At 46.9% G+C, this 22,984-nt stretch overlaps 3 protein-coding genes across 4 annotated transcripts in view; 2 read left to right on the top strand and 1 right to left on the bottom strand.

Annotated features, from left to right (window-relative positions):
- Positions 1-1,591, top strand: part of IFT81 (intraflagellar transport 81) — a 31,119-nt gene extending 29,528 nt beyond the window's left edge. The window contains exon 19 of the mRNA XM_070950346.1: positions 1,561-1,591. Coding sequence (XP_070806447.1) covers positions 1,561-1,566 — 6 coding nt within the window. The 3' untranslated portion in view covers positions 1,567-1,591. The remainder of the gene's footprint in view (positions 1-1,560) is intronic.
- The window catches only part of GPN3 (GPN-loop GTPase 3), a 182,429-nt gene that overhangs the window by 98,175 nt on the left and 61,270 nt on the right, over positions 1-22,984 (bottom strand). The gene's annotated exons all lie outside the window — the stretch shown is intronic.
- ATP2A2 (ATPase sarcoplasmic/endoplasmic reticulum Ca2+ transporting 2) overlaps positions 17,602-22,984 on the top strand; it is a 40,101-nt gene continuing 34,718 nt past the window's right edge. The window contains exons 1-3 of one of the 2 annotated variants that reach the window (XM_070950949.1): positions 17,602-18,193; positions 20,021-20,038; positions 20,139-20,221. In XM_070950949.1, coding sequence (XP_070807050.1) covers positions 18,076-18,193; positions 20,021-20,038; positions 20,139-20,221 — 219 coding nt within the window. In that variant the 5' untranslated portion in view covers positions 17,602-18,075. The remainder of the gene's footprint in view (positions 18,194-20,020; positions 20,039-20,138; positions 20,222-22,984) is intronic. The other variant, XM_070950950.1, reaches the window with a different exon arrangement.

Raw genomic sequence — 22,984 nt, 5'->3', positions numbered from 1 at the left:
ATTTTGGGGCATGTGGAAGAAACCAGAGGAAATGGCAGGGACCAGCTGCACATGTGTTTAAATATTTTCAGGGAGGGCTTATTTTAGTGCATGCGCTCAAAAGACCATTTGGACTTATTATCGGGGGATATCTTATTTTAGGGGAAACGATAGTAATAATAATATACATAATGATTCTAATGATATTTATAATTATATTAGCTTATTTATCCCATTATATTAGCATACTTATAGTTATAAACAACATTCATATTTTATTTAAACATAACAATGCTCTTTCTTCATCTAATTTCTATCTCTTATCTCTAACTATTGATAAAACCTATTCCACGTTAAATAATACTCTTATCTCCTTTATCTTTTATGTTCAGTGTCAATCTATCCATCTCCGCACAACCCAATATTTTCTGAATTATATTTTCATCGGAAGGGGTGTTCTCATTTTTCCAATATTGTGCAAATACAATTCTCGCTGCTGTCAATACATGTAGCATTAAGTACATAGTCCCTGTGTCATAGCTTTCTGGTATTATACCGAACGAAAATCTTTCTGGCTTTAAATCTATATGCTGCTTAATCATCTTTTCCAACCATGTTATGTATTTTCGTCTGATATTTTCTTGCTTTTATACACATCCACCACATATGATAATAAGTACCTGGAGTCGGATTGCATTTCCAACACTTGGCGGACATGCTAAACATTTTTGCTTAATCTTGCAGGTGGTGAGTGAGTGAATACAAGTCTAAAGTCAGTCATTATACTATACGCTGTAGGTAGCCATGGAGATGGCCTTGAAGAGAATATTCAGATGTCGTTCACAAAAGCAAGCCAAAGCATTTCTTCAGCCCTGGGAAAGGAGATAGGATCAGGAAGAGGCGCAGGATGTTTTCTCCCAACTCCCTCGGTGCATAAAGGAGCCAGTTTGGTCTATCGGTTGAGGCATCGGGTCAGCAGATTGCCGAAGCCTCGTAGCCCCCCCGGGAGGATAAATTTAAACCTGGTCTAATTCGATCGACGGCGAGAGAGGAGCAGGAAGGCCTTGCTCCCAAGGTGTGGAAAGATGTATTTTGGCAGCGGGGCAGGAAATATAAATAGATTGGGGAAGGGTCTCTGGCGGAAAGTAGTTCAGGATTTACATCCTGAATAATCGTTGAAGCCTCGGTGGCAGTTTAATGGGACTTGGAAGTTTTCACTGACATCTCAAAATGCTACCCCAGGAGACGCTAAATCACATTTATTCTCCACTAAATCATTTTAGCTACAACAGAGGCTGCAGCAGCTGCGTTTTGGAAATCTCCAAGCGGTGATTAGGGTTAGGTCTGAAAACGTATTGCTCCCTTCGTAGGTTTTATCTTCGGGAATGGACCATTGGAGAGAGAATGTTGTTTCTTCTCTGTTAGTGCAAAACGCATGGTTGAAATAATTATCTTGGAAGACCTCCCATCCTTGGCAGGCAAAAATGTCATTTAGACTTCTTGAATTTGAATAGCACCATAATGGGATGCAGTCGTTTTATTTCCCACTTTCATATTGTCTTCTTTTGATCTTCCCAACAGTCCTAACGGAAGGAAGGAAGGAAAGAAGGAAAGGAAGGAAGGAAGGAAGGAAAGAAGGCAGTCAATAGGTGAGATTAAATTCAAACAAGCATCTTCTTTTGGCAGCAGCAATACTGCCAAACCTGGAACCCCCATCCTGCAAAGTCTGTGTCCGTCCGTCCGTCCATTCCCTCCCCCCCCCTCCGTTTTCCAAGCCTGTTTGAAGTCCTGCATCATCCCTGCTGCCCTTCCGAGAAGCAAACCGATTACGCACTTCATCAGCATCCAAAATTACTTTCTCATCTCAGCTGAAGCAGAAAATTATAATTACCTCCCCCCCCCTCCCCAATGGGAAGCAAAGAATTCTGGAGAAACAGATAAAGTGGGCTATCTTTAGCTCTTAAGAAAAATGACACTCAATAATGCGACTTTTAATTCTCTGCCCCTCCACCTCCCTGGTTTCTTAATTTGGTCGGGGCGCCTAGGGAGGAAGCAGGCTATTGAGGAAGTGTGACAACTTTAGCATTCAAACTCCGGCTTGGTAACGACAAAGCCGATCAAACAGGCCTCCTCAAATTATCTGTTCCCTTTGCGTACATTTCTAAGGGGTGGGATCGATGAGTTCCTTGGGAGCTTCCAGGGGCGTCTCGTCTGTCCATTGCTAAAATGATCAAAGGGTCTAACAGAATAACAGCTGGAAGGGACCTTGGAGGTCTTCTAGTCCAACCCCCTGCTTAGGCAGGAAACCCTACATCACATCAGACAAATGGCTATCCAACATCTTCTTAAAAACTTCCAGTGTTGGAGCATTCACAACTTCTGGAGGCAAGTGGTTCCACTGATGAATTCTCACTGTCAGGAAATTTCTCCTTAGTTCTAGGTCGCTTCTCTCCTTGATGAGTTTCCATCCTTCGTTTCTTGTCCTGCCTTCAGGTGCTTTGGAGAATAAGTTGACCCCTTCTTCTTTGTCGCAGCCCCTCAAACACTTAGAAAAGTGCTATCATTTCACCCCTGGTCCTCCACCCAATTCCTGCAACTGTTCTTCCTATGTTTTAGCCTCCAGGCCCCTCATCATCTTCGCTGCTCTCCTCTGCACTCTTTCCAAGGTTTCTACATCTTTTTTTATAGTGGGTCTAGATCGTGTTAAAGACCAGTGCAATATACAGTAATTAAAAGAAAGAAAGAAACCAGTCAACCCTTTTCACAAATTGACCATATAATTGTATTGATCTGAGATGGCTTAGGGCAGTGTTTCTCAACCTTGGTAGCTTGAAGATGGGTGGACTTCAACTCCCAGTATCCCCCAGCCAGCGCTGCCCCCAAGATCAGACTTCCCAAGTCACCGGTTTTTGGGGTTTTTTTTTATCCCCCATTGTAAGGAATACCCTGAAGAAATTTGGCAACGGAAAATCTTAAAACTGTAAATTGGCCGAACGAGAAACTCGCTTTGCCTGACTGCAGTTTTTCTCAGCAATAAAAGACCGCTTTTGGACAATTCTTGCCAACTGCAAATGAAAAAGAATTACGATCACAAAAGAAAAAAAAGAATGAACCAAGTCAGAAAATCGATGCTTGGTACCTCAACTATTAGGCAGGCTATCCCCCTGTTTATTCACCTTAAATGCAGAATATATTACGAGAAATTCAGGGGTAGAAAAAACTAAACATTGGAATTAAAATTTCAGGAGGAAAAAAAACCATTTTGTGGGGGAGGGAGGGAATCCTTCCAGGTTTCTTCTTGTTTCTTCTACATCAAAACAGCCCCTTAAAACTAGCCAGCCGGAAATCCATTGCAATTAGAACAAAATGCAATTAAATTCAAACTGAACTGGGAAGACACCATTGAGGAGTCTTCAAGCCTTAGGGTCTGGTTTTTTTTTCTCTCTCTCTCTTCCCCCAACTAAGCTTTAGAAGAAATATGACTGTGTATGCCTTCCCCCCTTCCCTTTCTCTCCCCACCCCCCTTTTGATGACTCAGGGATGTCAAAACAAGTGGCCGGCTTTTATTCTAACACTTCTTGAAGAATTCGATTGAAACTCTGTATGTCCAGATAACATCCGACAAAGTGGCCCTCTTTGCCTTTTGTATTTTTCAAGATATTTTTGGAAACAGCACAAGTGACCTTGGCATGGCTGCAGCGGCTTTTTTCCAATTTAGGATTTTGCAGCTGGCCCAAGAGGGACATCGGAATATTTTTGAAATGGTTTTGTGTTTTTGTTTTTTTTTGTAACTGAAACGAAAACCAGCAGTGGGTATTGACGTAGGCAAGGTAGGAGAACTGTTGCTCCTCTTGTGTGTAAGACAGTGCTGGGATTCAGCCAGTTTGCACCACTTCGGGAGAACCGGTTGTTAACTTTTGGAGCAGTTTGGCAAACTGGTTGTTGGAAGAAATCATTAGGGCAGAGAACCGGTTGTTAAATTACTTGAATCCCACCACTGGTGTAAGAAGTGTGTAGATGTGCGCTTACTTAGGCATCCGTCAGCAAAGTACTACAGGCCGTCCTTTTTTAGTGTTTTACAGCTCGCATTTTGCTCCCGGTCCAACGTTCCTTATGTCATTCGGATGGGAATACTGTTTTGTTTATCTGCTGTTTTGTTCCTTTGGAAGCCGTCTCAAGCAGGAACTGGATTTTGAGCTACCAACATCACGAGCCAGATTCTAAAGGACCAGCGCCTGTCATTTTGATTTGGCGTTCCAGTTGTGGGTTGGCTCGTCTCCCGCGAGAGCTAAATTCCTCACGGGGGATGATGAACGATATCATTCCTCATCTTGGACAATGGCGAGATTTGTACCAAAATCTAATGAAATGAAGGCGAGCCGTGCCAAACATTTATCTTCAATTTAGGGTTTAAGTTTCGTAGGAGGACTCTCGGATTGCAGATATATAATAGCCTGCAGCCTGCTGCTTATTTGGATTACCCTTCTACTTAACACTTCTATTCCACTTTTAACCTAGACAGGAAAACTCGTAAACAGTAATGCAGAAGGGGTTAAAAAAAGGAATCGATTAGATCCATTATGCCTGACTAGGTGGCTCAGCGGTTAAGACGCTGAGCTTGTCGATCAGAAAGGTCGGCAGTTCGGCGGTTCGAATCCCTAGTACAGGTCTCCTGCCTGAGCAGGAGGTTGGACTAGATGACCTCCAAAGTCCCTTCCAACTCTGTTACTGTTAGATCCTGCGGTTCCATTTCACTCTGGTGAAGAAGACCTTCAGTGGAGTTTTTAGTTGGTGATAAGAGATGAATTTGATGGTTATCCCTGGAGGTTTTCAAGAAAAGATCGGACAGTCATTTCACAAAATGAAATGCCCAGAGACACAGCTTGGCATCCTCGAGGTGTTCTTAATTCAATTAAAAAAACCCTGTCTTCAAAATGCTAGTGGATTTAGCCCTTAAAAGCATCTAAAAAACGATGAGCCATTCGGAAGCTGGGGAAGATTCCAGCCAAGTCTGAGTCACTCTCTTCCGTGCCGTATAATATAATGGCACGAAGGAGGGAAAAAGGGCGATTTAATTGCTGGGAGCTGAGATGCCTCCTTCCTTGAACCCGCTTTCTACCTCGGAGACAAAAACTCCACGAGTGAAGCTGCCAACTTTCCCAAGGAGCCTCACAGAAGGTCCGTTGGCAGCAATCTGCCTAAGTGGATGTGCGACGGCACCCACGCATTTCTTAATCCACGGAGGCAAAAGTGAAAATTGATTGGGTACATTTCCTTCCTCTTCGTTAGACAAGATGGGCAGGAACGCCCCTCCCCCCCATCCTCCTCCAGGGGCTGGGGGCAAATGCTGGTACGGATAAAAGAAAGACAGGTCTGTGCACATTTCTGTACTCTGCAACTAGGTTTAAGTATTGCGAAGTCGTGTCCGAGCCATCGCGACCCCATGGACAACGTTCCTCCAGGCCTTCCTGTCCTCTCCCATCCTCTGGAGTCCCATTTAAGCTCAAGGTTAAGTATGGGACCCTGCAAATGCCAGGTACCCCCGTCTCGGGAATTACTTACCCCACCTGTAAGACACGAGGTCATCAAATTAAGAATGTCTCCAGGTCAGGGGTCTCCAACCTTGGCAACCTTAAGACTTGTGGACTTCAACTTCTAGGATTCACCAGCCAGCCATGCTGTGTGAGAATTCTTGGCAACTTTAAGAACTGTGAAATTCAACTCCCAGAATTATGGGAGTTGAAGTCCACAAGTCTTGAAGGGGCTAAGGTTGGAGACCCCTTGTTTTAGTAGGATGGGACCCATGGACCTACACCGAACCGTGGTTGATTTCTCCCCTGAATCAACCAAGCTTTGAAAGTGGGGTGAGCTTTGCAAAGTTTTGAGTCTCAATCCCTGGGTTGACCTTCAAGGTTTCCTTTAGTCCTGGGGCGTCCAACTTTTAAAACCTGTGGACTTCAGTTCCTAGAATTCTAGGACATGGGCCTAATCTTTTGAACCAAGAAATTTAGCTACCTCTTTTGTGTCTTTGTGTTGAATACACACAGCTAGAGTAGCAGGCATCACTTTTCGAGTCCTTTCCTGTCTCAGAAGGTGCTTGCCATCTTATGTCAAAAGGAAATTATGTTGTGTTACATGCAGTTCAGGAGTGGGAATTCTGGGAGATGAAGTTCAGAATTTTGGCTGGGGAATTCTGGGAGTTGAAGTCCACAATTCTGATTGGAGAATTCTTGGACTCCACAATTCTGGCTGGGGAATTCTGGGAGTTGAAGTCCACAAATCTTAAAGTTACCAAAGTTGGACACACCTGCTTTAGAGAAACATGGACAGCCCCCCTCCAAAATGTATTGCTGTGAAGCCGGAATCCTCTCGGAGGTTTAGCGGACAGTAACCTCCATCCAAAGAGATCTCAAGCAGACTGGGAACATAATCTGGGAATCGTGAGGAAGTTCTGAACAGGTGGGACGTGAATCTGTTAAGCCCCGAAGTCTCTGTGACCTGAAGAAGAGTTGGCCGTGATCCAAAACAGAAGGATGCAGTGAGAATGAAATCCTGCCCTTGTTTACTAACAAGCATGCCCCCCCTGTAACCATCGTGGTTTATGCCCCAACAATGCGTGCCTTTGGGGTTGCAAAACCAGGCCTGCTACAGAAATCAGCCAATCTTTGGGCAACCTAAGTTGGCAAAATTTCTCTCTTCCCGTTGCAAAGACATTTCGTATCCTTTCACCGGTCCTAAAATTGTCATCCCTCTCAGTTCCCAGATAACCGTGTTGCCTTGAGTTTGCTGACTTGCCTTTTAAGGTCCTCTTGATGCTTTCCTCTTTGGTTCTCATCTCTTCTGTAATCCCCAATGCCCTTCCCCACCCCCCCCCACCCCATTCCAGGGACTGGGAGAGTGGGGGGGGGGAAAGAGTCCGCCACATCTGTCCCAATCATTTAAATCAAAGTCCCTAATTAAAACAAAAAGACAAGCAAAAAAAAAAAAAAAAACCCTCAGTTTTCGTTAAAGGGGATTTGGGGGCAAAGCTAATGGAACATTCCCAGTGATCCGGACTCCTTTTCTGGGTTTCCTTGAAAAAAAGTGCTTTGAAGCTATTTTGGGAAGATTTCAAATTTTACTTAGCTGTGTGTGTGTGCGTGGGTGTGTACACCAGACACCCAATTTATTGGACTCTAGAGGAGATCAACCCTGACTGCTCTTTAGAAGGCCAGATCCTGAAGAGGAAACGCAAATCCTTTGGCCACCTAATGAGAAGGAAGGACTCCCTGGAGAAGAGCCTAATGCTGGGAACGATGGAGGGCAAAAGAAGAAAGGGACGGCAGAGAACATGGTGGCTGGATTGAGTCACTGAAGCAGTCGGCCGTGAGCTTCAATGGACTCCAGAGGATGGTGGAGGACAGGAAGGCCTGGAGGAACGTGATCCATGGGGTTGCGATGGGTCGGACACAACTTCGCAACTAACAACAACTGCATATAACACAACATAATTTCCTTTTGACATACAGATGGCAAGCACCTTCTGAGACAGGAAAGGACTCCAAAAGAGATGGCTGATCTCTAGTTGTGTGTATTCAACACACAGACACAAAAGAGGTAGCTAAATTTCTTGGTTCAAAAGATTAGGCCCGTGTCCATCCATGGCATGGATGAACTTCCAACTCCCAGAATTCTAGGAACTGAAGTCCACAGGTTTTAAAAGTTGTCCATCCCAGGTCTAAAGGAAACCTTCAAGGTCAACCCAGAAATTGAGACTCAATACTTCGTAAAGGTCACCCCACTTTCAAAGCTTGGTTGATTCAGGGGAGAAATCAACCACGCCGGCTGAGGAATTCTGGGAGTTGAAGTCCACAAGTCTTAAAGTTGCCAAGGTTGGAGACCCCTGTCCTAAACGCTCTTCGGGCGTTCTCTCCTCGAAAAGAGACAACCCCCCTCCCACGTCTTTCTCTCTTGCCCAGTCTGGCCCGATGGCTTTCCAAACTCTTTCGGCCTGTGTACAATGTCAAAAACCCTGGACCATTTGCGAGCATCGATTGAAGGGGTTGTCAGAACGACGACCCCCCACCTCTCTTCCCCCCACTCCCCGCCCCCCCAGCCACATTACTTCATAATGGACCCAAGTAACCTGCCCCGGGGACAAAATGTCAAAGGATGATCCAGTTAGAAGCCGTAAGGATTATTATTAGAGGAAGGTGTTTTCTCTTCTCTGGAGATTGCCCAGATATCTTCCTGGGTTGGACTTGCAACAATGACAGCCGGCTCAGATCACCAGCCGAGGTGGCCAAGAGACCAAGCGGCCAGCTGGAGTATCTCCTTTCTCTTCCAACGTTTCTCCCCGCCCTCCGTCCCCCCATCCCCAATAGCTGGAATTCCCCTTGGGAGGGGGGCTGTGGGAGAAGACGCACCGAAGGGATTATGTTCCTCTGCCTGCTTCAGCCCCGAAGCCAGAGGAACCCAACAAGGAGAAAAGCCAACCAGATGCTATTATTACTGCGAGTCTCAAGTGGTTGGGCCTCTCCCCTTGGCCTTTTGTTCTCCCCACCTAGGGGAGCCACGGGGACGAACCTGAGGACTATTTATAACCGAATGAGCAAACCTGAAATATACGCTGGGAAGCCGCCAGTCTGCTTCAGATCGCTTGGGGTCAACGCAGATTTGAATTTGGCTTGTTAAACAGGATGTGGAAACCTGGCCACTGAAGCGTCTATAAGGAAAGGGTGAGCAGATTTTACCATGTTGTAGGCACAGAACCATCTGAGTTAAAGCCAACCAAAAATCACAGATCTAGTACAGACTCAATCATCGATAGGATAGGATCGGATCGGATCGGATAAGATAAGATAGGATAGGATAGGATAGGATAGGATAGGATAGGATAGGATAGGATAGGATGAAAATAGAAGAGACGAGAATAGAATAGAATAGAAATAGAATAGAATGAAAATAGAAATAGAATAGAATAGAATAGAATAAAAAGAATAGAATGAAAATAGAAGCGAGAAGAGAATAGAAAGAGAAGAGAATGAAAATAGAAGAGAAAAAGAATAGAATAGAATAGAATGAAAATAGAAATAGAATAGAATGAAAATAGAAATAGAATAGAATAGAATGAAAATAAAAGAGACGAGAATAGAATAGAAAGAGAAGAGAATGAAAATAGAAGAGAAAAAGAATAGAATAGAATGAAAATAGAAATAGAATAGAATGAAAATAGAAATAGAATAGAATAGAATGAAAATAGTATAGCAATAGAATAGAATAGAATGAAAATAGAAGAGACGAGAAGAAGAGAAATAGAAGAGAAGAATGAAAATAGAAGAGGAATAGAATAGAATAGAATGAAAATAGAAATAGAATAGAATGAAAATAGAAATAAAATAGAATAGAATGAAAATAGAAGAGACGAGAATAGAAGAGAAATAGAAAAGAGAATGAAAATAGAAGAGAAATGAATGAATAGAATAGAATAGAATAGAATAGAATAGAATAGAATAGAATAGAATAGAATAGAATAGAAGGAGGAGGAAAGAAGGAAGGAGAATAGAATAGAAATAGAATAGAATAGAATTTTTTATTGGCCAAGCGTGATTGGACACACAAGGAATTTGTCTTTGGTGCATACGCTCTCGGTGTACATAAAAGAAAAGATACGTTCATCAAGAATCATAAGGTACAACACTTAATGATAGTCATAGGGTACAAATAAGCAATCAGGAAACAATATCAATATAAATCGTAAGGATACCAGCAACAAGGTTACCGTCATGCAGTCCTAAGTGGGAGGAGATGGGTGGTGGGAACGATGAGAAGATGAATAGTAGTGCAGACTTAGTCAATAGTTTGACGGTGTTGAGGGAATTGCTGGAGGTTTTCAAGAAAAGACTGGAGAGCCATTTGTCTGGAATGGCATAGGGCAGTGATGGCAAACCTTTTCGGCACAGAGTGCCCAAACTGGAACGTGCCTATGTGCGTGCACGCATGTGTACCGGGCCCCTGGAAACCCGAAGACCAGCTGGCCAGTGGACATGCGTGTGCCGGAAACCCAGGGAATTCTGGGAGTCGAAGTCCACAAGTCTTAAAGCTGCCAAGTCTGAAGACCTCTGGTTTAATGGGTGAGGTCTGTTAAGCAAACTAAGAAGCCCCTCTGTAAGAGAGGAAGAGGAGGAGGCAGATTTAACCTGCGTCCTTTTTTATAACACACCAGCCTGGCTTCCAAGCACTTCCCATTGTGGGATAACAACAAGATCCACCTGGTTACTCGTTGTCAAGCTGAACATCGCAAAGGAGCAGCTACCTATGAAATCAGGGCCTCTCTCTCACTCGAAGGATTTGCTTTCCAAGCTTTTAAGAGGCCGCAGTTTTGCGACGAGCTGAATTCCACACATGGCATCGGACGGAGAGCGGGTGTGCTCAGAAACACAACCTCCCCCCCCACCCCCAGGTCACAACCACAGCAAAACTTGACCTCCTCGCAGTCCTCGCACACACGAGGTTTGGGATTTCCTGGTCGCCCGCGACAATTCAGACCCAGGTTCGCATTGTGCAGCAGGAAATCCTGACTGCCAGCGTTGAAGAGGGTCGGGCGGATTATGGTTTACATTAGTCTCCGTATTGCTCCGGTATCATTTCCGCAGAACGTTCCTAGGTCAGGACGTTCAGGGCGATTGCATCTTTGCGTCTTCTCTCCTCCACGGAGATTCTCAAGTCATCCATCCCATCGTGGGGGTCCCGGAGGTGCTTTTTCCAAACGCTTTCTTCTGTTTTCTTGAAAACGTTTCGCTTCTCATCCAAGGAGCTTCTTCAGCTCTTCAGAAACATTTTCAAGAAAAGAAAAAGAAAAAAAAACCCCAAACCCTAAGAAAGTCCAGTTGCCTTTTGAAAAGCACTTTTTGGGGCCTCGTCTTCGCCGAGGCGCTTCCTAAAATTCTGCAGGTTTGCAGGCCAGCTGATGGTCCTTGCCACAAACCCCTCCTCCATCAGCCACTTGGTTATGGAGGCCTTGGTCCTTTTGCTCCTTGGCTGTGTGGCTGCAACGTGAGACGGGCTCTCCTATCCTATCTTCCTCCGGCTTCTGCTAGGGAAAATCCCCGGTGACATCCTTGCAAAGTTGGCCGCCTGTGCCATGAAGAGAACCAAAGGCACGGCCAACCAGCTTTGGCACAGGGAGCACCGGTCAGCCCTTCCTAGGGGTTGCAAGGCGATGCCTGCCATTCCTCCCGTCTCCCGATGGTTAGTTTCGTATGCAAATGGACGGAGAAGATGCACGGAATGGAAGAGAGATGACTGAATTAATTTTCAGGCAGCCGGCCACCGCTCCGGAGGGACGGGAACGCAATCAGCTAATTTCTCCTGACTGCCCTGACAGTTCCTGTAATGGAATATTAACAGCTTTGCATCTAATGATTTCCAAAACTGATCGCCCTGGCTCACGCATATGCACCTGAACTCTTTCGTCGATTTTTCGCTGCTTGCAATTTATTATTTTCTTTCTTAGCATAGTTTTAAGTACCAAATATATTATGTGTGTGTGTGAGTGAGTGTGGCTGGAAATTTAGAGCCTTAAATCTTTATGATGGTTTCTCCTCCTGGGACAGACCAAGGACCTCCAAATTGCCCATTTAAAAACTCAACATTTTTGCTGGGTGTCTTTTTGCTGTGACCGGTCCAGAGGGGCACCTGAAGCATTTTGGCCAGCGTTCAACCACTGGGCAAGCCCAGAAGAGGATCCCGTTCTTAATTTGGGTGCCTTGAGTCTCCTCCCGGTCCATCCCTCACTGTCAACACCCTGCCAGCTGAATTTATTGCCGTAGAAAAGCTCCCAAAAGGATGAGTAACTTTTATGGGTCTGCCTGATGCAAACATTTAACAAAGGAAGTGCCTATCCTTTTATCTCCGTCCCAGGGAAAATCTTCAAATGTGTCACTTCTGGCTTTAAAACTCAATTAACGGCATCGTTAATTTCAAGCTTGCTTTTCCATCGAATCATTTCACTTTTCAGCTTTGACGACGGCCCAGGGTGGAAGCTTGGCTGGCAGACCCGAAGGAGAGGAGAGGAACAGGTAGAAATTTAAAAAAAGGATAAAAGCGAACTTTGTCTAAAAGGCAAGCTGGCCGATTAGGAGGGGGAAGCAGATTCCCATTTGGAGAGCCGACGAAAGAGGCTCGTCTTAGGCCAGCACTGCAGGACTGGCGTTCTTTCCCATGCTCTCCAGAGTTACGGCTGTCCGTCGAAAGCGTTTCCCTTGCTTGCACAATTCTGCAGGTTTGGGTAAAACAGAGAACCAACAAATCTGAAAATATCCGCAGAAGCCAGGAAACCGACGGTCTAAAATAGAAAGTGGGGTGGGTGGGTGGGTGCTGGAGGTCAGGACAATTTCTGCGAGCACACAAATCCCTTTGACGTCGAAGAGAGCCCGGGAGAAGTCAGAGAGAAAACCAGGACAGCCTGCCTGGAAATAGCTTGCTCTGGGAAAGGTTTGCTCTCCGAGGGGGCCTCGAAAATTGAGCTGCAGGCTGGCTCAGCCATCACTTGGTGGCCAGGATGGTTAGAAAACAAATCACGGTTTTCCTTATTATTATTTTTTGAAGGCTGGAATAATTGCATTCGTATTACGTTGTTAGAATCATAGAGATAGAAGGGACTCTGGAGGTCTTGTAGTCCGACCCCCTGCTCAAGCATGAGACCAGGGGTAGACTTCAAAATTTTTAGCAAGGGGTTCTCTGCCTGGTTGCTGGGTGGGTGTGGCCATGGTGGGCGTGGCCTAGTTGGCCTCCTGCACCACAGGGGGTGCGTTTTTGCCCTCCCTGGGTTCCGGAGGCTTTCCTCGAGCCTCCAGGAGGGCAAAAATGGCCTCCCCAGGCTCCAGAGGCCCTTCCTTCCTGAACTTATTGCTTAACGCATTGTAAGCCGCCCTGAGTCTCCGGAGAAGGGCGGCATATAAATATAAATTAAAAAAAAACTTCCGGTAGGCCCGTTTTTCGCCCTCCCCGAACCTCGCATCCAAAATGGGCTGCGTGGGGACTCCTGGGAGGGGCGGGGTAGGCGGGGCCAGCCAGGAGTGGGATTTGGGGGTTCGCCGAACTGCACGGAATCTTAGCTAGAGGTTCTCCCGAACCCCTGCGAACCTCCAGCAGCCCCACCCCTGCAGGAGATCTTATACAATTGGAGACAAGCCAATTTCTTCTAAAAAAAACCTCCAGCGATGAAGCACCCACAACTTCTGGAGGGAGGACGTCCCACTGATTTACTGTTCTCCCCATCAGGAAATTTCTCTGAATTCTATTGATGAGCTCCCACCCATTGCTTCTTGTCCTGCCCTCAGGCGCTACGGAGACTAAATGGACGCTCGCTTCCCCATGGCAGCCGTTCAGGCATTGGAAGACTCCTCTCGTGTCTCCCCTGAGCCTTCTCTTAGTTAGGGTAGACACACTTTGTTCCTAGGTTTTATTTTCCTGGGCTCCAAGATCACCGCAGATGGAGACTGAAGCCAAGAAATTAAAAGATGCTTGCTCCTGGGGAGGAAAGCTATGGCAAATCTAAACAGCGTACTAAAAAGCAGAGACATCACCCTGCCAACAAAAGTGCGTAGAGTCCAGGCGATGGTTTTCCCAGTTGCAATGGATGGCTGGGAAAGTTGGACCATAAGGAAGGCTGAGAAGGCCAAAGAATGGAGGCCTTTGAACTCTGGTGCTGGAGAAGACTCCTGCGAGTCCCTTGGACTCCAAGGCCATCCAACCGGTCAGTCCTAGAGGAGATCAACCCTGACTGCTCTTGAGAAGGCCAGATCCTGAAGAGGAAACGCAAATCCTTTGGCCACCTAAGGAGAAGGAAGGACTCCCTGGAGAAGAGCCTAACGCTGGGAACGATGGAGGGCAAAAGAAGAAGAAGGGGACGATGGCAGAGAACGAGGTGGCTGGATGGAGTCACTGAAGCAGTCGGCGGGAGCTTCAATGGACTCCAGGGGATGGTAGAGGACAGGAAGGCCTGGAGGAACGTTGTCCATGGGGTCGCGATGCGTCGGACACGACTTCACAACTAACAACAAGTTCCCTTAGCCCTAAATTCTAGTATCCTGCTAAGCCTGGCTGACTGAAGTTTGATGTCCCAAGGAGATGCACGTTCCACCAGAGCAGATGGTCAAGGGGCTTCCTGGTATCATGTGAGTAGGCCTAGAACTGGGGCAGACAATTTAGTCCATTCCCTTTCCCCAACAGCATCTTTTTTTTTTTTTAATTTGATTTATATGCCGCCCTTCTCCGGAGACTCAGGGCGGCTTACAATGCGTTAAGCAATAGCCTTCATCCTTTTGTATATTTATACAAAGTCAGCTTATTGCCCCCACAATCCGGGTCCTCATTTTACCTACCTTGGAAAGGATGGAAGGCTGAGTCAACCTTGAGCCTGGGGAGATTTGAACTTGCAGTAATTGCAGACAGATGTTAATAACAGTGCTTTAGTCTGCTGAGCCACCACGTTCCTTCTGCTGTTGGAGAAGACCTCCTTTCCTGGCCTCAGTTGGGTCCCATCGAACAGGGCCGTTGAGCACAGGATCAGGCCCATCCCAGACCTCCTCCTCCCACGCATCGCCCTCCTGCCCATCATCATCTGCAAAAAGAGCCTTGGTAGTACAGGGGTTTAAGGCACCCTGTTATGAAGCTTATTAAGACCAGCTGCCTGCAATTACTGCAGGGTTCGAATCTCGCCAAGGCTCAAGGTCGACCCAGCCTTCCATCCTTTCTAAGGTAGGTGAAATGAGGACCCAGATTGTGGGGGCAATAAGCTGACTTTGTATAAATATACAAAAGGATGAAGGCTATTGCTTAACGCACTGTAAGCCGCCCTGAGTCTTCGGAGAAGGGCAGCATATAAATCAAATTAAAAAATAAGAAAAGAAAGAGAAGGAAGGAAGGAAAGAAAGAAGGAAAGAAAGAGAAGCTGACTTTGTATAAATATACAAAAGGATGAAGGCTATTGCTTAACGCATTGTAAGCCGCCCTGAGTCTTCGGAGAAGGGCGGCATATAAATCAAATTAAAAAAAACAAAAACAAAAACACGCTTTATCAAGGATTGGCACCGAGAAAGGGACACATTCCATGTTGTACAAGAACACAAGGCCTATGCCAAGAAAGGAGACACGGGCTTTAGTGACTTAGCATCTCCGTGCACCCACCGTGTCATACAAGGTGGCAGGCCTGCTCAGTATTTGAGCCGCTGTCACCGGGAAAGGACAACGAAGTCCTTTCCGACGCTCAAATGACAGATCAACATCTAATGTCTTTGGGGCTACGAGCAGCACACGGAAGTGCCATTCAAACCTCTAGGACGTTCGTCCAAATACCGACCCACAACGCCCTTTCTATTCTTACTCCGAGCTTCCTCCATCTCCCAAACGAGTAGATTGCCTGCAACTCAAGTGGCTTTGTTTGCAGGTGGGGGCCACGTCACGGTTGAACCACGGAACCGGCTGGATGGATTCACACGTAAACATGTCACAGATGTCCGAAATCAACTCCCTTTCATCCGAGTCTGGCCTGGTCAACCTTTAATTCGACCCCACTCGGTTTAAGTCTGGGCTTTTATTTCATTAGATCCCTGAGATTTCGCAGCTCGCTTGCGGCCGAAAGAAGTCGTGTCCCCCGTCGAAGCGAGGAGGGTTCCTTGTTCCGTCGTGACCTCCATTTCCGCCAAGGTCCCACTCTGCATTCACGCCGCCGTCTCCGCTCCTCCCGAGCGCCGCTGCGTGTTGTTTGTCTCGCTGCCTCCCATCCTAATTCTTGCCCCATTTCCAGAGGCAATTTATCCGCCCCAAAGCCTCCCCTGGTTTCCCGCTGACGAGCCAAAATCGCCGGTGAAAAGAAGCAAACCGACCGTGTGGTTTCTAAGGCCTTTTTTTTTTTGTCTTTTTAGCGGAGCGGGTCGCTCCTAGCATAAAATGCAGAGAAGTAAACAAGGGATTTTTTGGGAGGTGGTGGGAAAGAATTCAAGCCTAGAGATGGGTGCTGGGACTTTGGAATGCACCTCTACCCATCATCCACCGACCCCCGCTGCTTTTTAAACACCCTTCTCCTCCTCCTCTCTGAGAAAGGCACCGAAATCAGCCTGCCTGTTGCCTCCATCCCTGGAGGTTCTCAAGAAGAGCTTGGACTGCCATTTGTCCCGAATGCTATAGGGGGCTCCTGTTTTGAGCTGGGGGTTGGACTAGATGGCCTCCAAGGGTCCCTTCCTATTATTCCTATGTTCTATAATTCTCTGGATACATGAAGATAAATTATGATAAATCTGGGTGCTCCATCCCTGGAGGTTTTTAAGAAGACACCGGACAGCCACTTGTGCAGCAGGGTTTCCTGCTTGTGCAAGGGGGTTGAACTAGATGACCTCCAAGGTCCTCTCCAACTTTTTTTTTTTAAAAAAAAATTTGATTTATATGCCGCCCTTCTCCGGAGACTCAGGGCGGCTTACAATGTGCTCAGGTTGACCCCATTGAGGCTAAATATGGGTTATTTATTTATTTATTTATTCAATTTTTTTTTATTTTATTTTTTTTTTAATTTGATTTATATGCCGCCCTTCTCCGAAGACTCAGGGCGGCTTACAATGTGCTCAGCAATAGCCTTCATCCTTTTTGTATATTTATACAAAGTCAGCTTATTGCCCCCACAAACTGGGTCCTCATTTCACCTACCTTAGAAAGGATGGAAGGCTGAGTCAACCTTGAGCCTTGGCGAGATTCGAACCTGCAGTAATTGCAGGCAGTTGGTCTTAATAAGCTTAATAACAGGGTGCCTTAAACTTCTGTACTACCAGGGCTCTTTTGTATTTTGTATGCCGCCCCGCTGGTGGAAACCCCCGTGAATTCCATTCCCCGCCCCAATAAACCCAGATTAATCAACCCAGCTTAATTTTGCCCGCATTCACACGTTACGAGAAAAAAAAAAAAACCCCAAGGGCACGGGGTTTTTTAGCTTGCTTTGCAAAAGCGGCCTAAGCTATCCTGCTCTTCCTTTTGCAAATACTAAACCCCGCCACGACGACCCCCAGCCCCCCCCCCCGCCTATCCCCCATTCACACGCGTGTCCGAGCCCGGCCGCCCCACGTGTCCACCCTCAGCTCCAAGCGCAAGCCCCGCCCACACACTCTTCCCCCCCCCCCCCCGCTCCCACCCCGTCCGTTAACGCTCCGCACTCGGCCGCCCACGCCTTTCAAAAGCTGCTTTAGGTTTCGGCGCCCGCCCGCCTCCTTAGCCTCTCTCCCTTAGCATAATTAGCATAATAAGCCGCCGATCCACAAAATCAAACGCCGGTCCGGTCGGCCCGATTTTTTTTCCTTTGTCCTTTTTTTTTTTAGAAAAAAAAAAATTTTTTTTTTTTGGTTCCTCTCCCTCCTCCCTCCCTCCCTTCCCCTCCGCTGTCCGCGGCGCGCGCCGTGCGTGCCCGGGCTCCTTGGGCGGCGATTGGCGCAGGCTCCCGGCGGGGCGTGGCCTCATCCGGGTCCCTGTCGTGACGCGAGGGGCGGTGCTGCCGGCGGGCGTCCAATCGGCGTCGTCCACATGCCGCGGCGGCGAGAGGGGCAGCGGCGAGTCTCCTCGGATAAATTCTATTAGAGCAGCCGCTGCCGGTTCAGCCAGAACCGGGCAAGGCAGCGACGCCAGACGCGGGAGGCCCAGGCCGGCTTCTTCTTCTTCGGCTTCTTCTTCGGCAGCAGCGGCTTATTTTTTTTTTTTATTTAATTTTTTTTTTTTTTACCTCAGGGCCCCCCTCCCCTCCCCCACCGGCGCCCTCCCCCCTCACACACCTCGCGTGAGGCGGCGACCCCCCCATTTCCGTGACCTTCCCTCACGCGAGGAGGAGAAAGCGAGGAAAAAAAAACCCCTCAAAAGCCAAAAGGAAGAGCCGGGGGGGCTGAGGGAGAGAGAGAGAGGGAGGGGGGGCAGCCCGAGGCGCCCCCCGTTTTATTTTTATTTTTTTTAAAAAAAAAACAACAACACCCTCCCCCCCCCCGCTTTGATTTTTTTTTTTCGTTGCTGCCGCCGCCGAAGAAGGAAGGGGGGGCCCCCGCAGCTCCTCCTCCTCCGACCCCCCTCCCCCGACCCCCCGCCATGGAGAACGGGCACACCAAGACGGTGGAGGAAGTGCTGGGCTACTTCGGGGTCAACGAGAGCACCGGGCTCAGCTTGGAGCAGGTCAAGAAGCAGAAGGAGCGGTGGGGAGCCAACGGTAGGCGTGGGCGGCCGCCCCCCCTTTCTCCCCCCCTCTATATTGGGGGGGATTTTTTTCCCTCACCATCCTCTTCCTCCTCTTGGCGATGCCCCCCCCGTTCCCCCTCCCCACCCCGTATTCCTCATCACATTCATATTCAACCCCCCCCCCAATCCATATCTATCCCCCCATCTTCCTCTTCCTCTTATTGGCAGTTACTCCCCCCCCCCTTTGAGTCTATCCCCCTCCCCACCCTTCTATCCTGACCCTGGGCAGGATGATCACCCTCCCCCCCCAAAAAAAAACCCATATTCCTTATCACATTCATATTCACCCCCCCCCCCCCTCAATCCATATCTATCCTCCTCTTCCTCTTTTTCGCAATTACTCCCCTCCCCCCCCACTCGGTCTATCCCCCTCCCCACTCTTCTATCCTGACCCTGGGCAGGATGATTACCCCCCCCAACCCCATATTCCTTATCACATTCATATTCACCCCCCCTTAATCCATATCTATCCCCCATCCTCCTCTTCCTCTTTTTCGCAATTACTCCCCCACCTCCCCGAGTCTATCCCCCTCCCCACTCTTCTATCCTGACCCTGGGCAGGATAATTACCCACCCAAACCCCATATTCCTTATCACATTCATATTCACTCCCCCTTAATCCATATCTATTCCCTTCCCATATCCATCCAGACCCTCCTCCCAGGAAGATGGAGATCGCACCCCCCACACACATACACCCCATATCAACCCCCCCCCCCCTTTTTTCTCCCTATCCATCTATCTGTCCCAACCCTCTGCCCAGGAAGATGGAGATCCCTCCACCCCATGTCTATTCCTTTCCTCCCCTCCCCAGATCCATCCATCTATCCCGATCCTCCGCCCGGGAAGATGGAGACCACCTCCTCCCACTCCAGATCTATTCCTCTCCCCCCCCCCACTCCCCATATCTATCCATCTAACCCGGACCCTCCGCCTGCTCCCCTCCCTCCCCAATCTGGCAACTGGAGCCTGCCAGGAGAAAAAAAAGGGGGGGGAGAAAGAGAAGAAGATGGCTGACTTGGCCATCGACCTCGTGGGTTCCCTTCAGCTACTGCCCCGGGCTGTGCAACGTGGAAACCCGCCGGGCACCTTCTTGGGAAGGAGAGAAAGAGAGAGAGAAAGGGAGAAAGCCTCCCCATCTCCTGGGGGGATGGCGGGGGTCTCCTCTCTCCCCCACCCTCTCCTCCCTTTTTCCCGGTTTCTTCTTCCTTTTTGCCTTGATTTGACCTTTGTTTTCTTGCCTTTCCTGCCTGGCTCTGTTGCTTGGGCTTTCTCTGCTTGTCAAAAGCCAGTTCTAGGGCTTGCAAGATGGGAAGTAGGGTGGGGAGGAAACCTCTACCCTGATGGGCATGGGAAAATTAAAAAAAAAAAAAACCAACCCTCACCCTTCTTTCAGAGGAGTGAATGGGGAATGGTGGAAAGCATGGAGCCGCATTAGGAACCATAGGGAAGAGCAGTGATGACTTGGCTGGATTGCTAACCCTTCCGCGAGAGAGAGAGAGAAAGGGAGAGAGAGAGAGAGCTGGATGCCGAAATGTTCTTGACGTAAAATGCAGGGAAGCCTGTGCCTGCCCGCCCGCCTCTCTCTCTCTGCCTCGTTGAAGGAAGCCTAATTAACTATTGCATTGCTCATCCCCTTAGAACATCTCTTCCCTTGGCCCTGAAGCCTTTGAAAGCCAAAAAGCTCTTTGATCTAGCTCAGGCACCTTTATATTTCTGACAATTGTTGTGTTTGATTTTTCTCCCCCCACCCCCCCACCCCTTGACGTGGTTCCTGCGACTCTTTGGCGTTTTGAAGAACTACCAGCTGAAGAAGGTAAGCCGGCATCTGAAGCCTTGTCTTGCTTGATTCTTTTTTTTTTTTTTTCCCCACCCTCTCTGCTCGCTGACTGAAGTCTGAATCTTTTTCTTGGCAGGAAAAACCTTACTTGAGCTGGTGATCGAACAATTTGAAGATTTATTAGTTAGAATTTTGTTGCTGGCAGCATGTATATCTTTTGTAAGTATCTCCCTTGTTTTGAACGGATGGCTTTTCTCTTCATGGACACACAGGGTTGCTGGGTTGCTAGTGAGAGTTAGAAAATGATTTTTGGGGAGAAGACTGGGTATCCTTATTCTGTCTTGCCATTGGCTTAAAATAAATGCTTTGTCTTTGCAGCTGAGTTCAGTAGATTGCACCTCAGAATCTTGAGCAGTTTCTTGTAACAAAGACAATGTCAGGGGAATGATTGGATGAGAATACACAGCAGTCTAAGCCAGGCCTACTTGAATATTGTGAACAGACATGGCTGTCTCTGTGTTTGAAATAGGTTCTTGCCTTTTAACCTTGGCCCCAGTCAGAAAGTCAACTGCTGTAGGGTGGCTGATTTTTTTTTTTTTTTTTTTTAGCGGTGGTTGATTGTTATGAAACTCACCGAGACTGCTGGAAGTCTTTTTTTGGATGCAATGCAAACTGTAAATAGAATTTGTATGGGGGGGGCGGGAATATGCCAGTTGCCTTCTCTTGCTGATAATAGCAAGGTGACAGTTGTTGCTCTTGACAGTGACAAGAATGATGACAGCAATGATGGCACCATTGTTGACCAAATTTGGTCACTGACCTTTGGGAAGCCTCTGGTAAAGTAAACTCTTTGCTCCCTGGGCACAATGGGGTAGGATGAGGGCTGTGAAATCGAGTCGGAATGTTAAAATAATGTGTAAAAGGATAGGGTCACGTTGCCAGGTGCCAAGTATGCGTTTGGAGAAGAGTGGGAGATGGGGGAGAAAAAAAATTCACTGTAAGTGGGATACAACAGGGTGAGCTTTGCAAAGTATCTCACTTCCTAGACTGTCTTTCAAGGTTTCGTTAAGACCAGCAGTGTGCAACCTTGGCAACTTTAAGACCTGTGGACTTCAACTCCCAGAATTCCCCAGCCAGCTGGCTGGGGAATTCTGGAAGTTGCAGTCCACAGATCTTAAAGTTGTTAAAATTGGACACCCCTGATTTAGACATAGATTGTCGCAGTTTTCAGGATACTCCTCTAGAGTAGATTTTGAGGGCACCTGGAAACTGGTGAAAAGAGAAGCTTCACATATCCAGATTGGCCTGTAGAAGTTGTATGTGAAACTCCTGTCCCCAGTTCTAATTCAGCAGTTCATACATAATTCATACATAATTCATACATAGGGTAGTTTTCTGTGTCTCTGTCTTTAAATTAGAGACCTTAGAAATGAAACCAAACAGTGCACCCTTGACTTAACTGGAGTGCAGAATTTGAGCCAGTGAGAGTTTCATGCCATTGACTCACCCAGCTGGGAAAGTAAGTTTTTTTGAGTTTTTTTCGCATAGATTTTCTTCTCTGCAGCAACAAGTCATTTAGTCATTGTGTTTCAGCTTTTTCTTGGTGACTTTGGGGTGGATGAATGGTTAATCGACAAGTAGCTGCTGGTGCATGATGAGATCCAATTATGGTTGCCCTAGGTGTGGTAGACTGTCAGGGTGCCCATTCTTTTTCTATCATTTAAAATAATGATACATAAACTGTTGAGTCCTAGAATTGTCCCACGAGTCTCAATTAAGGAGAGAAACATACATAGAATGCTGGTTTTGCAGTTAATCGGTTAAAATAACTTCTTTATTATGGTAGACTTTTTGCAGGAAAATTGTTGGCGCACCAAAAGCTTCAAGGTTGCCTCCTCACACTAAAATTCTACACACAACGATGAGATTGGGCAATTTATATACAAAAAAATATCGGTCTTGAAGATGGTTTGAAATTCCCAGCCCAGAACACTGCTCTTGTTAGTTACTATGACATGAATTAGCCTGGAGAAAGATTTTCAAAACTTATTTTCTGTATAGTAGTGAGTATTTCTTTGTGGCCTGTTGGGCTATTTCTGAGTTTAATTGAAAGAGTATTAATTCCACAGCAGTAAATAACCTTCCATTCTTTGCGGTCCTTGCATTCCTTAACTTTTAATAGTTATCATTCAATCTTGGGTTAAATTTGACCTGTTTGTATTCAGTTGTTCCATGTAAGTTGTACAGTGCTTCCAAACTTAATATCCTTCTGCTTCCTCGCTTTTTCCTTGAACTTGGTTTTGATGACAAAACAAACTTTGATTCTCAGCAGGCATGCTGGTACCCACAGCCCAGTGTCCTTGCTTTGATGTGCCTCCTGTTTTACTGACCATGATGCCTTAATGGAAATCTTTCACTCACTGCTGTTGTAACAAAGGGTTTCCCCCCCCCCTTCTTGATTTTATGGTGTCTTAGAAGAGCAATAGGCCAGAGATTCCTATGCAGGAATATTGCTAAATTAAACCATGATTGGAGACTCCCTGATTTGAGAATACTTTTTCCTGGCAAAACGGGACAACTAGTAACCTCAATCATAATGAGTCGAAATTCTGAAATGATGTCTGAAGCGTCCCATTTAATGCTGAAAGAATTGTGGGAACAACGTACTAAAATGCCCTAATTGCTGCCTTCTTGGCGATTTCTAATGAGGTTAGGACGGTGTGTCATTAATTTAGAAAAAGCACAACAGTCACATGCCCAAAAAGTGATCCCTTTCTAAGGCTGTTCTGGATTAGAAAATTGTGGTTGTCTGTATAAGACCATATGACACAGCCTTCCATCCTTCCGAGGTCGGTAAAACGAGGACCCAGATTGTTGGGAGCAATATGCTGATTCTCTAAACCGCTTAAAGCGGTATATAAGTCTATTGCTGTATGCCAGTAGAAGATGTTCAGATGACTTCCAGTGTTGGGAAGACCTTTC

The sequence above is a fragment of the Pituophis catenifer genome, unplaced genomic scaffold, assembly GCF_029215685.1.
Source record: "Pituophis catenifer annectens isolate HBS135680 unplaced genomic scaffold, rPitCat1.0.hap2 SCAF_10, whole genome shotgun sequence".
NCBI classification, from domain to species: Eukaryota; Metazoa; Chordata; class Lepidosauria; order Squamata; family Colubridae; genus Pituophis; species Pituophis catenifer.
The sequence above is the reverse complement of the archived record's forward strand: the minus strand, read 5'-3'. Positions and strand labels throughout refer to the sequence as shown.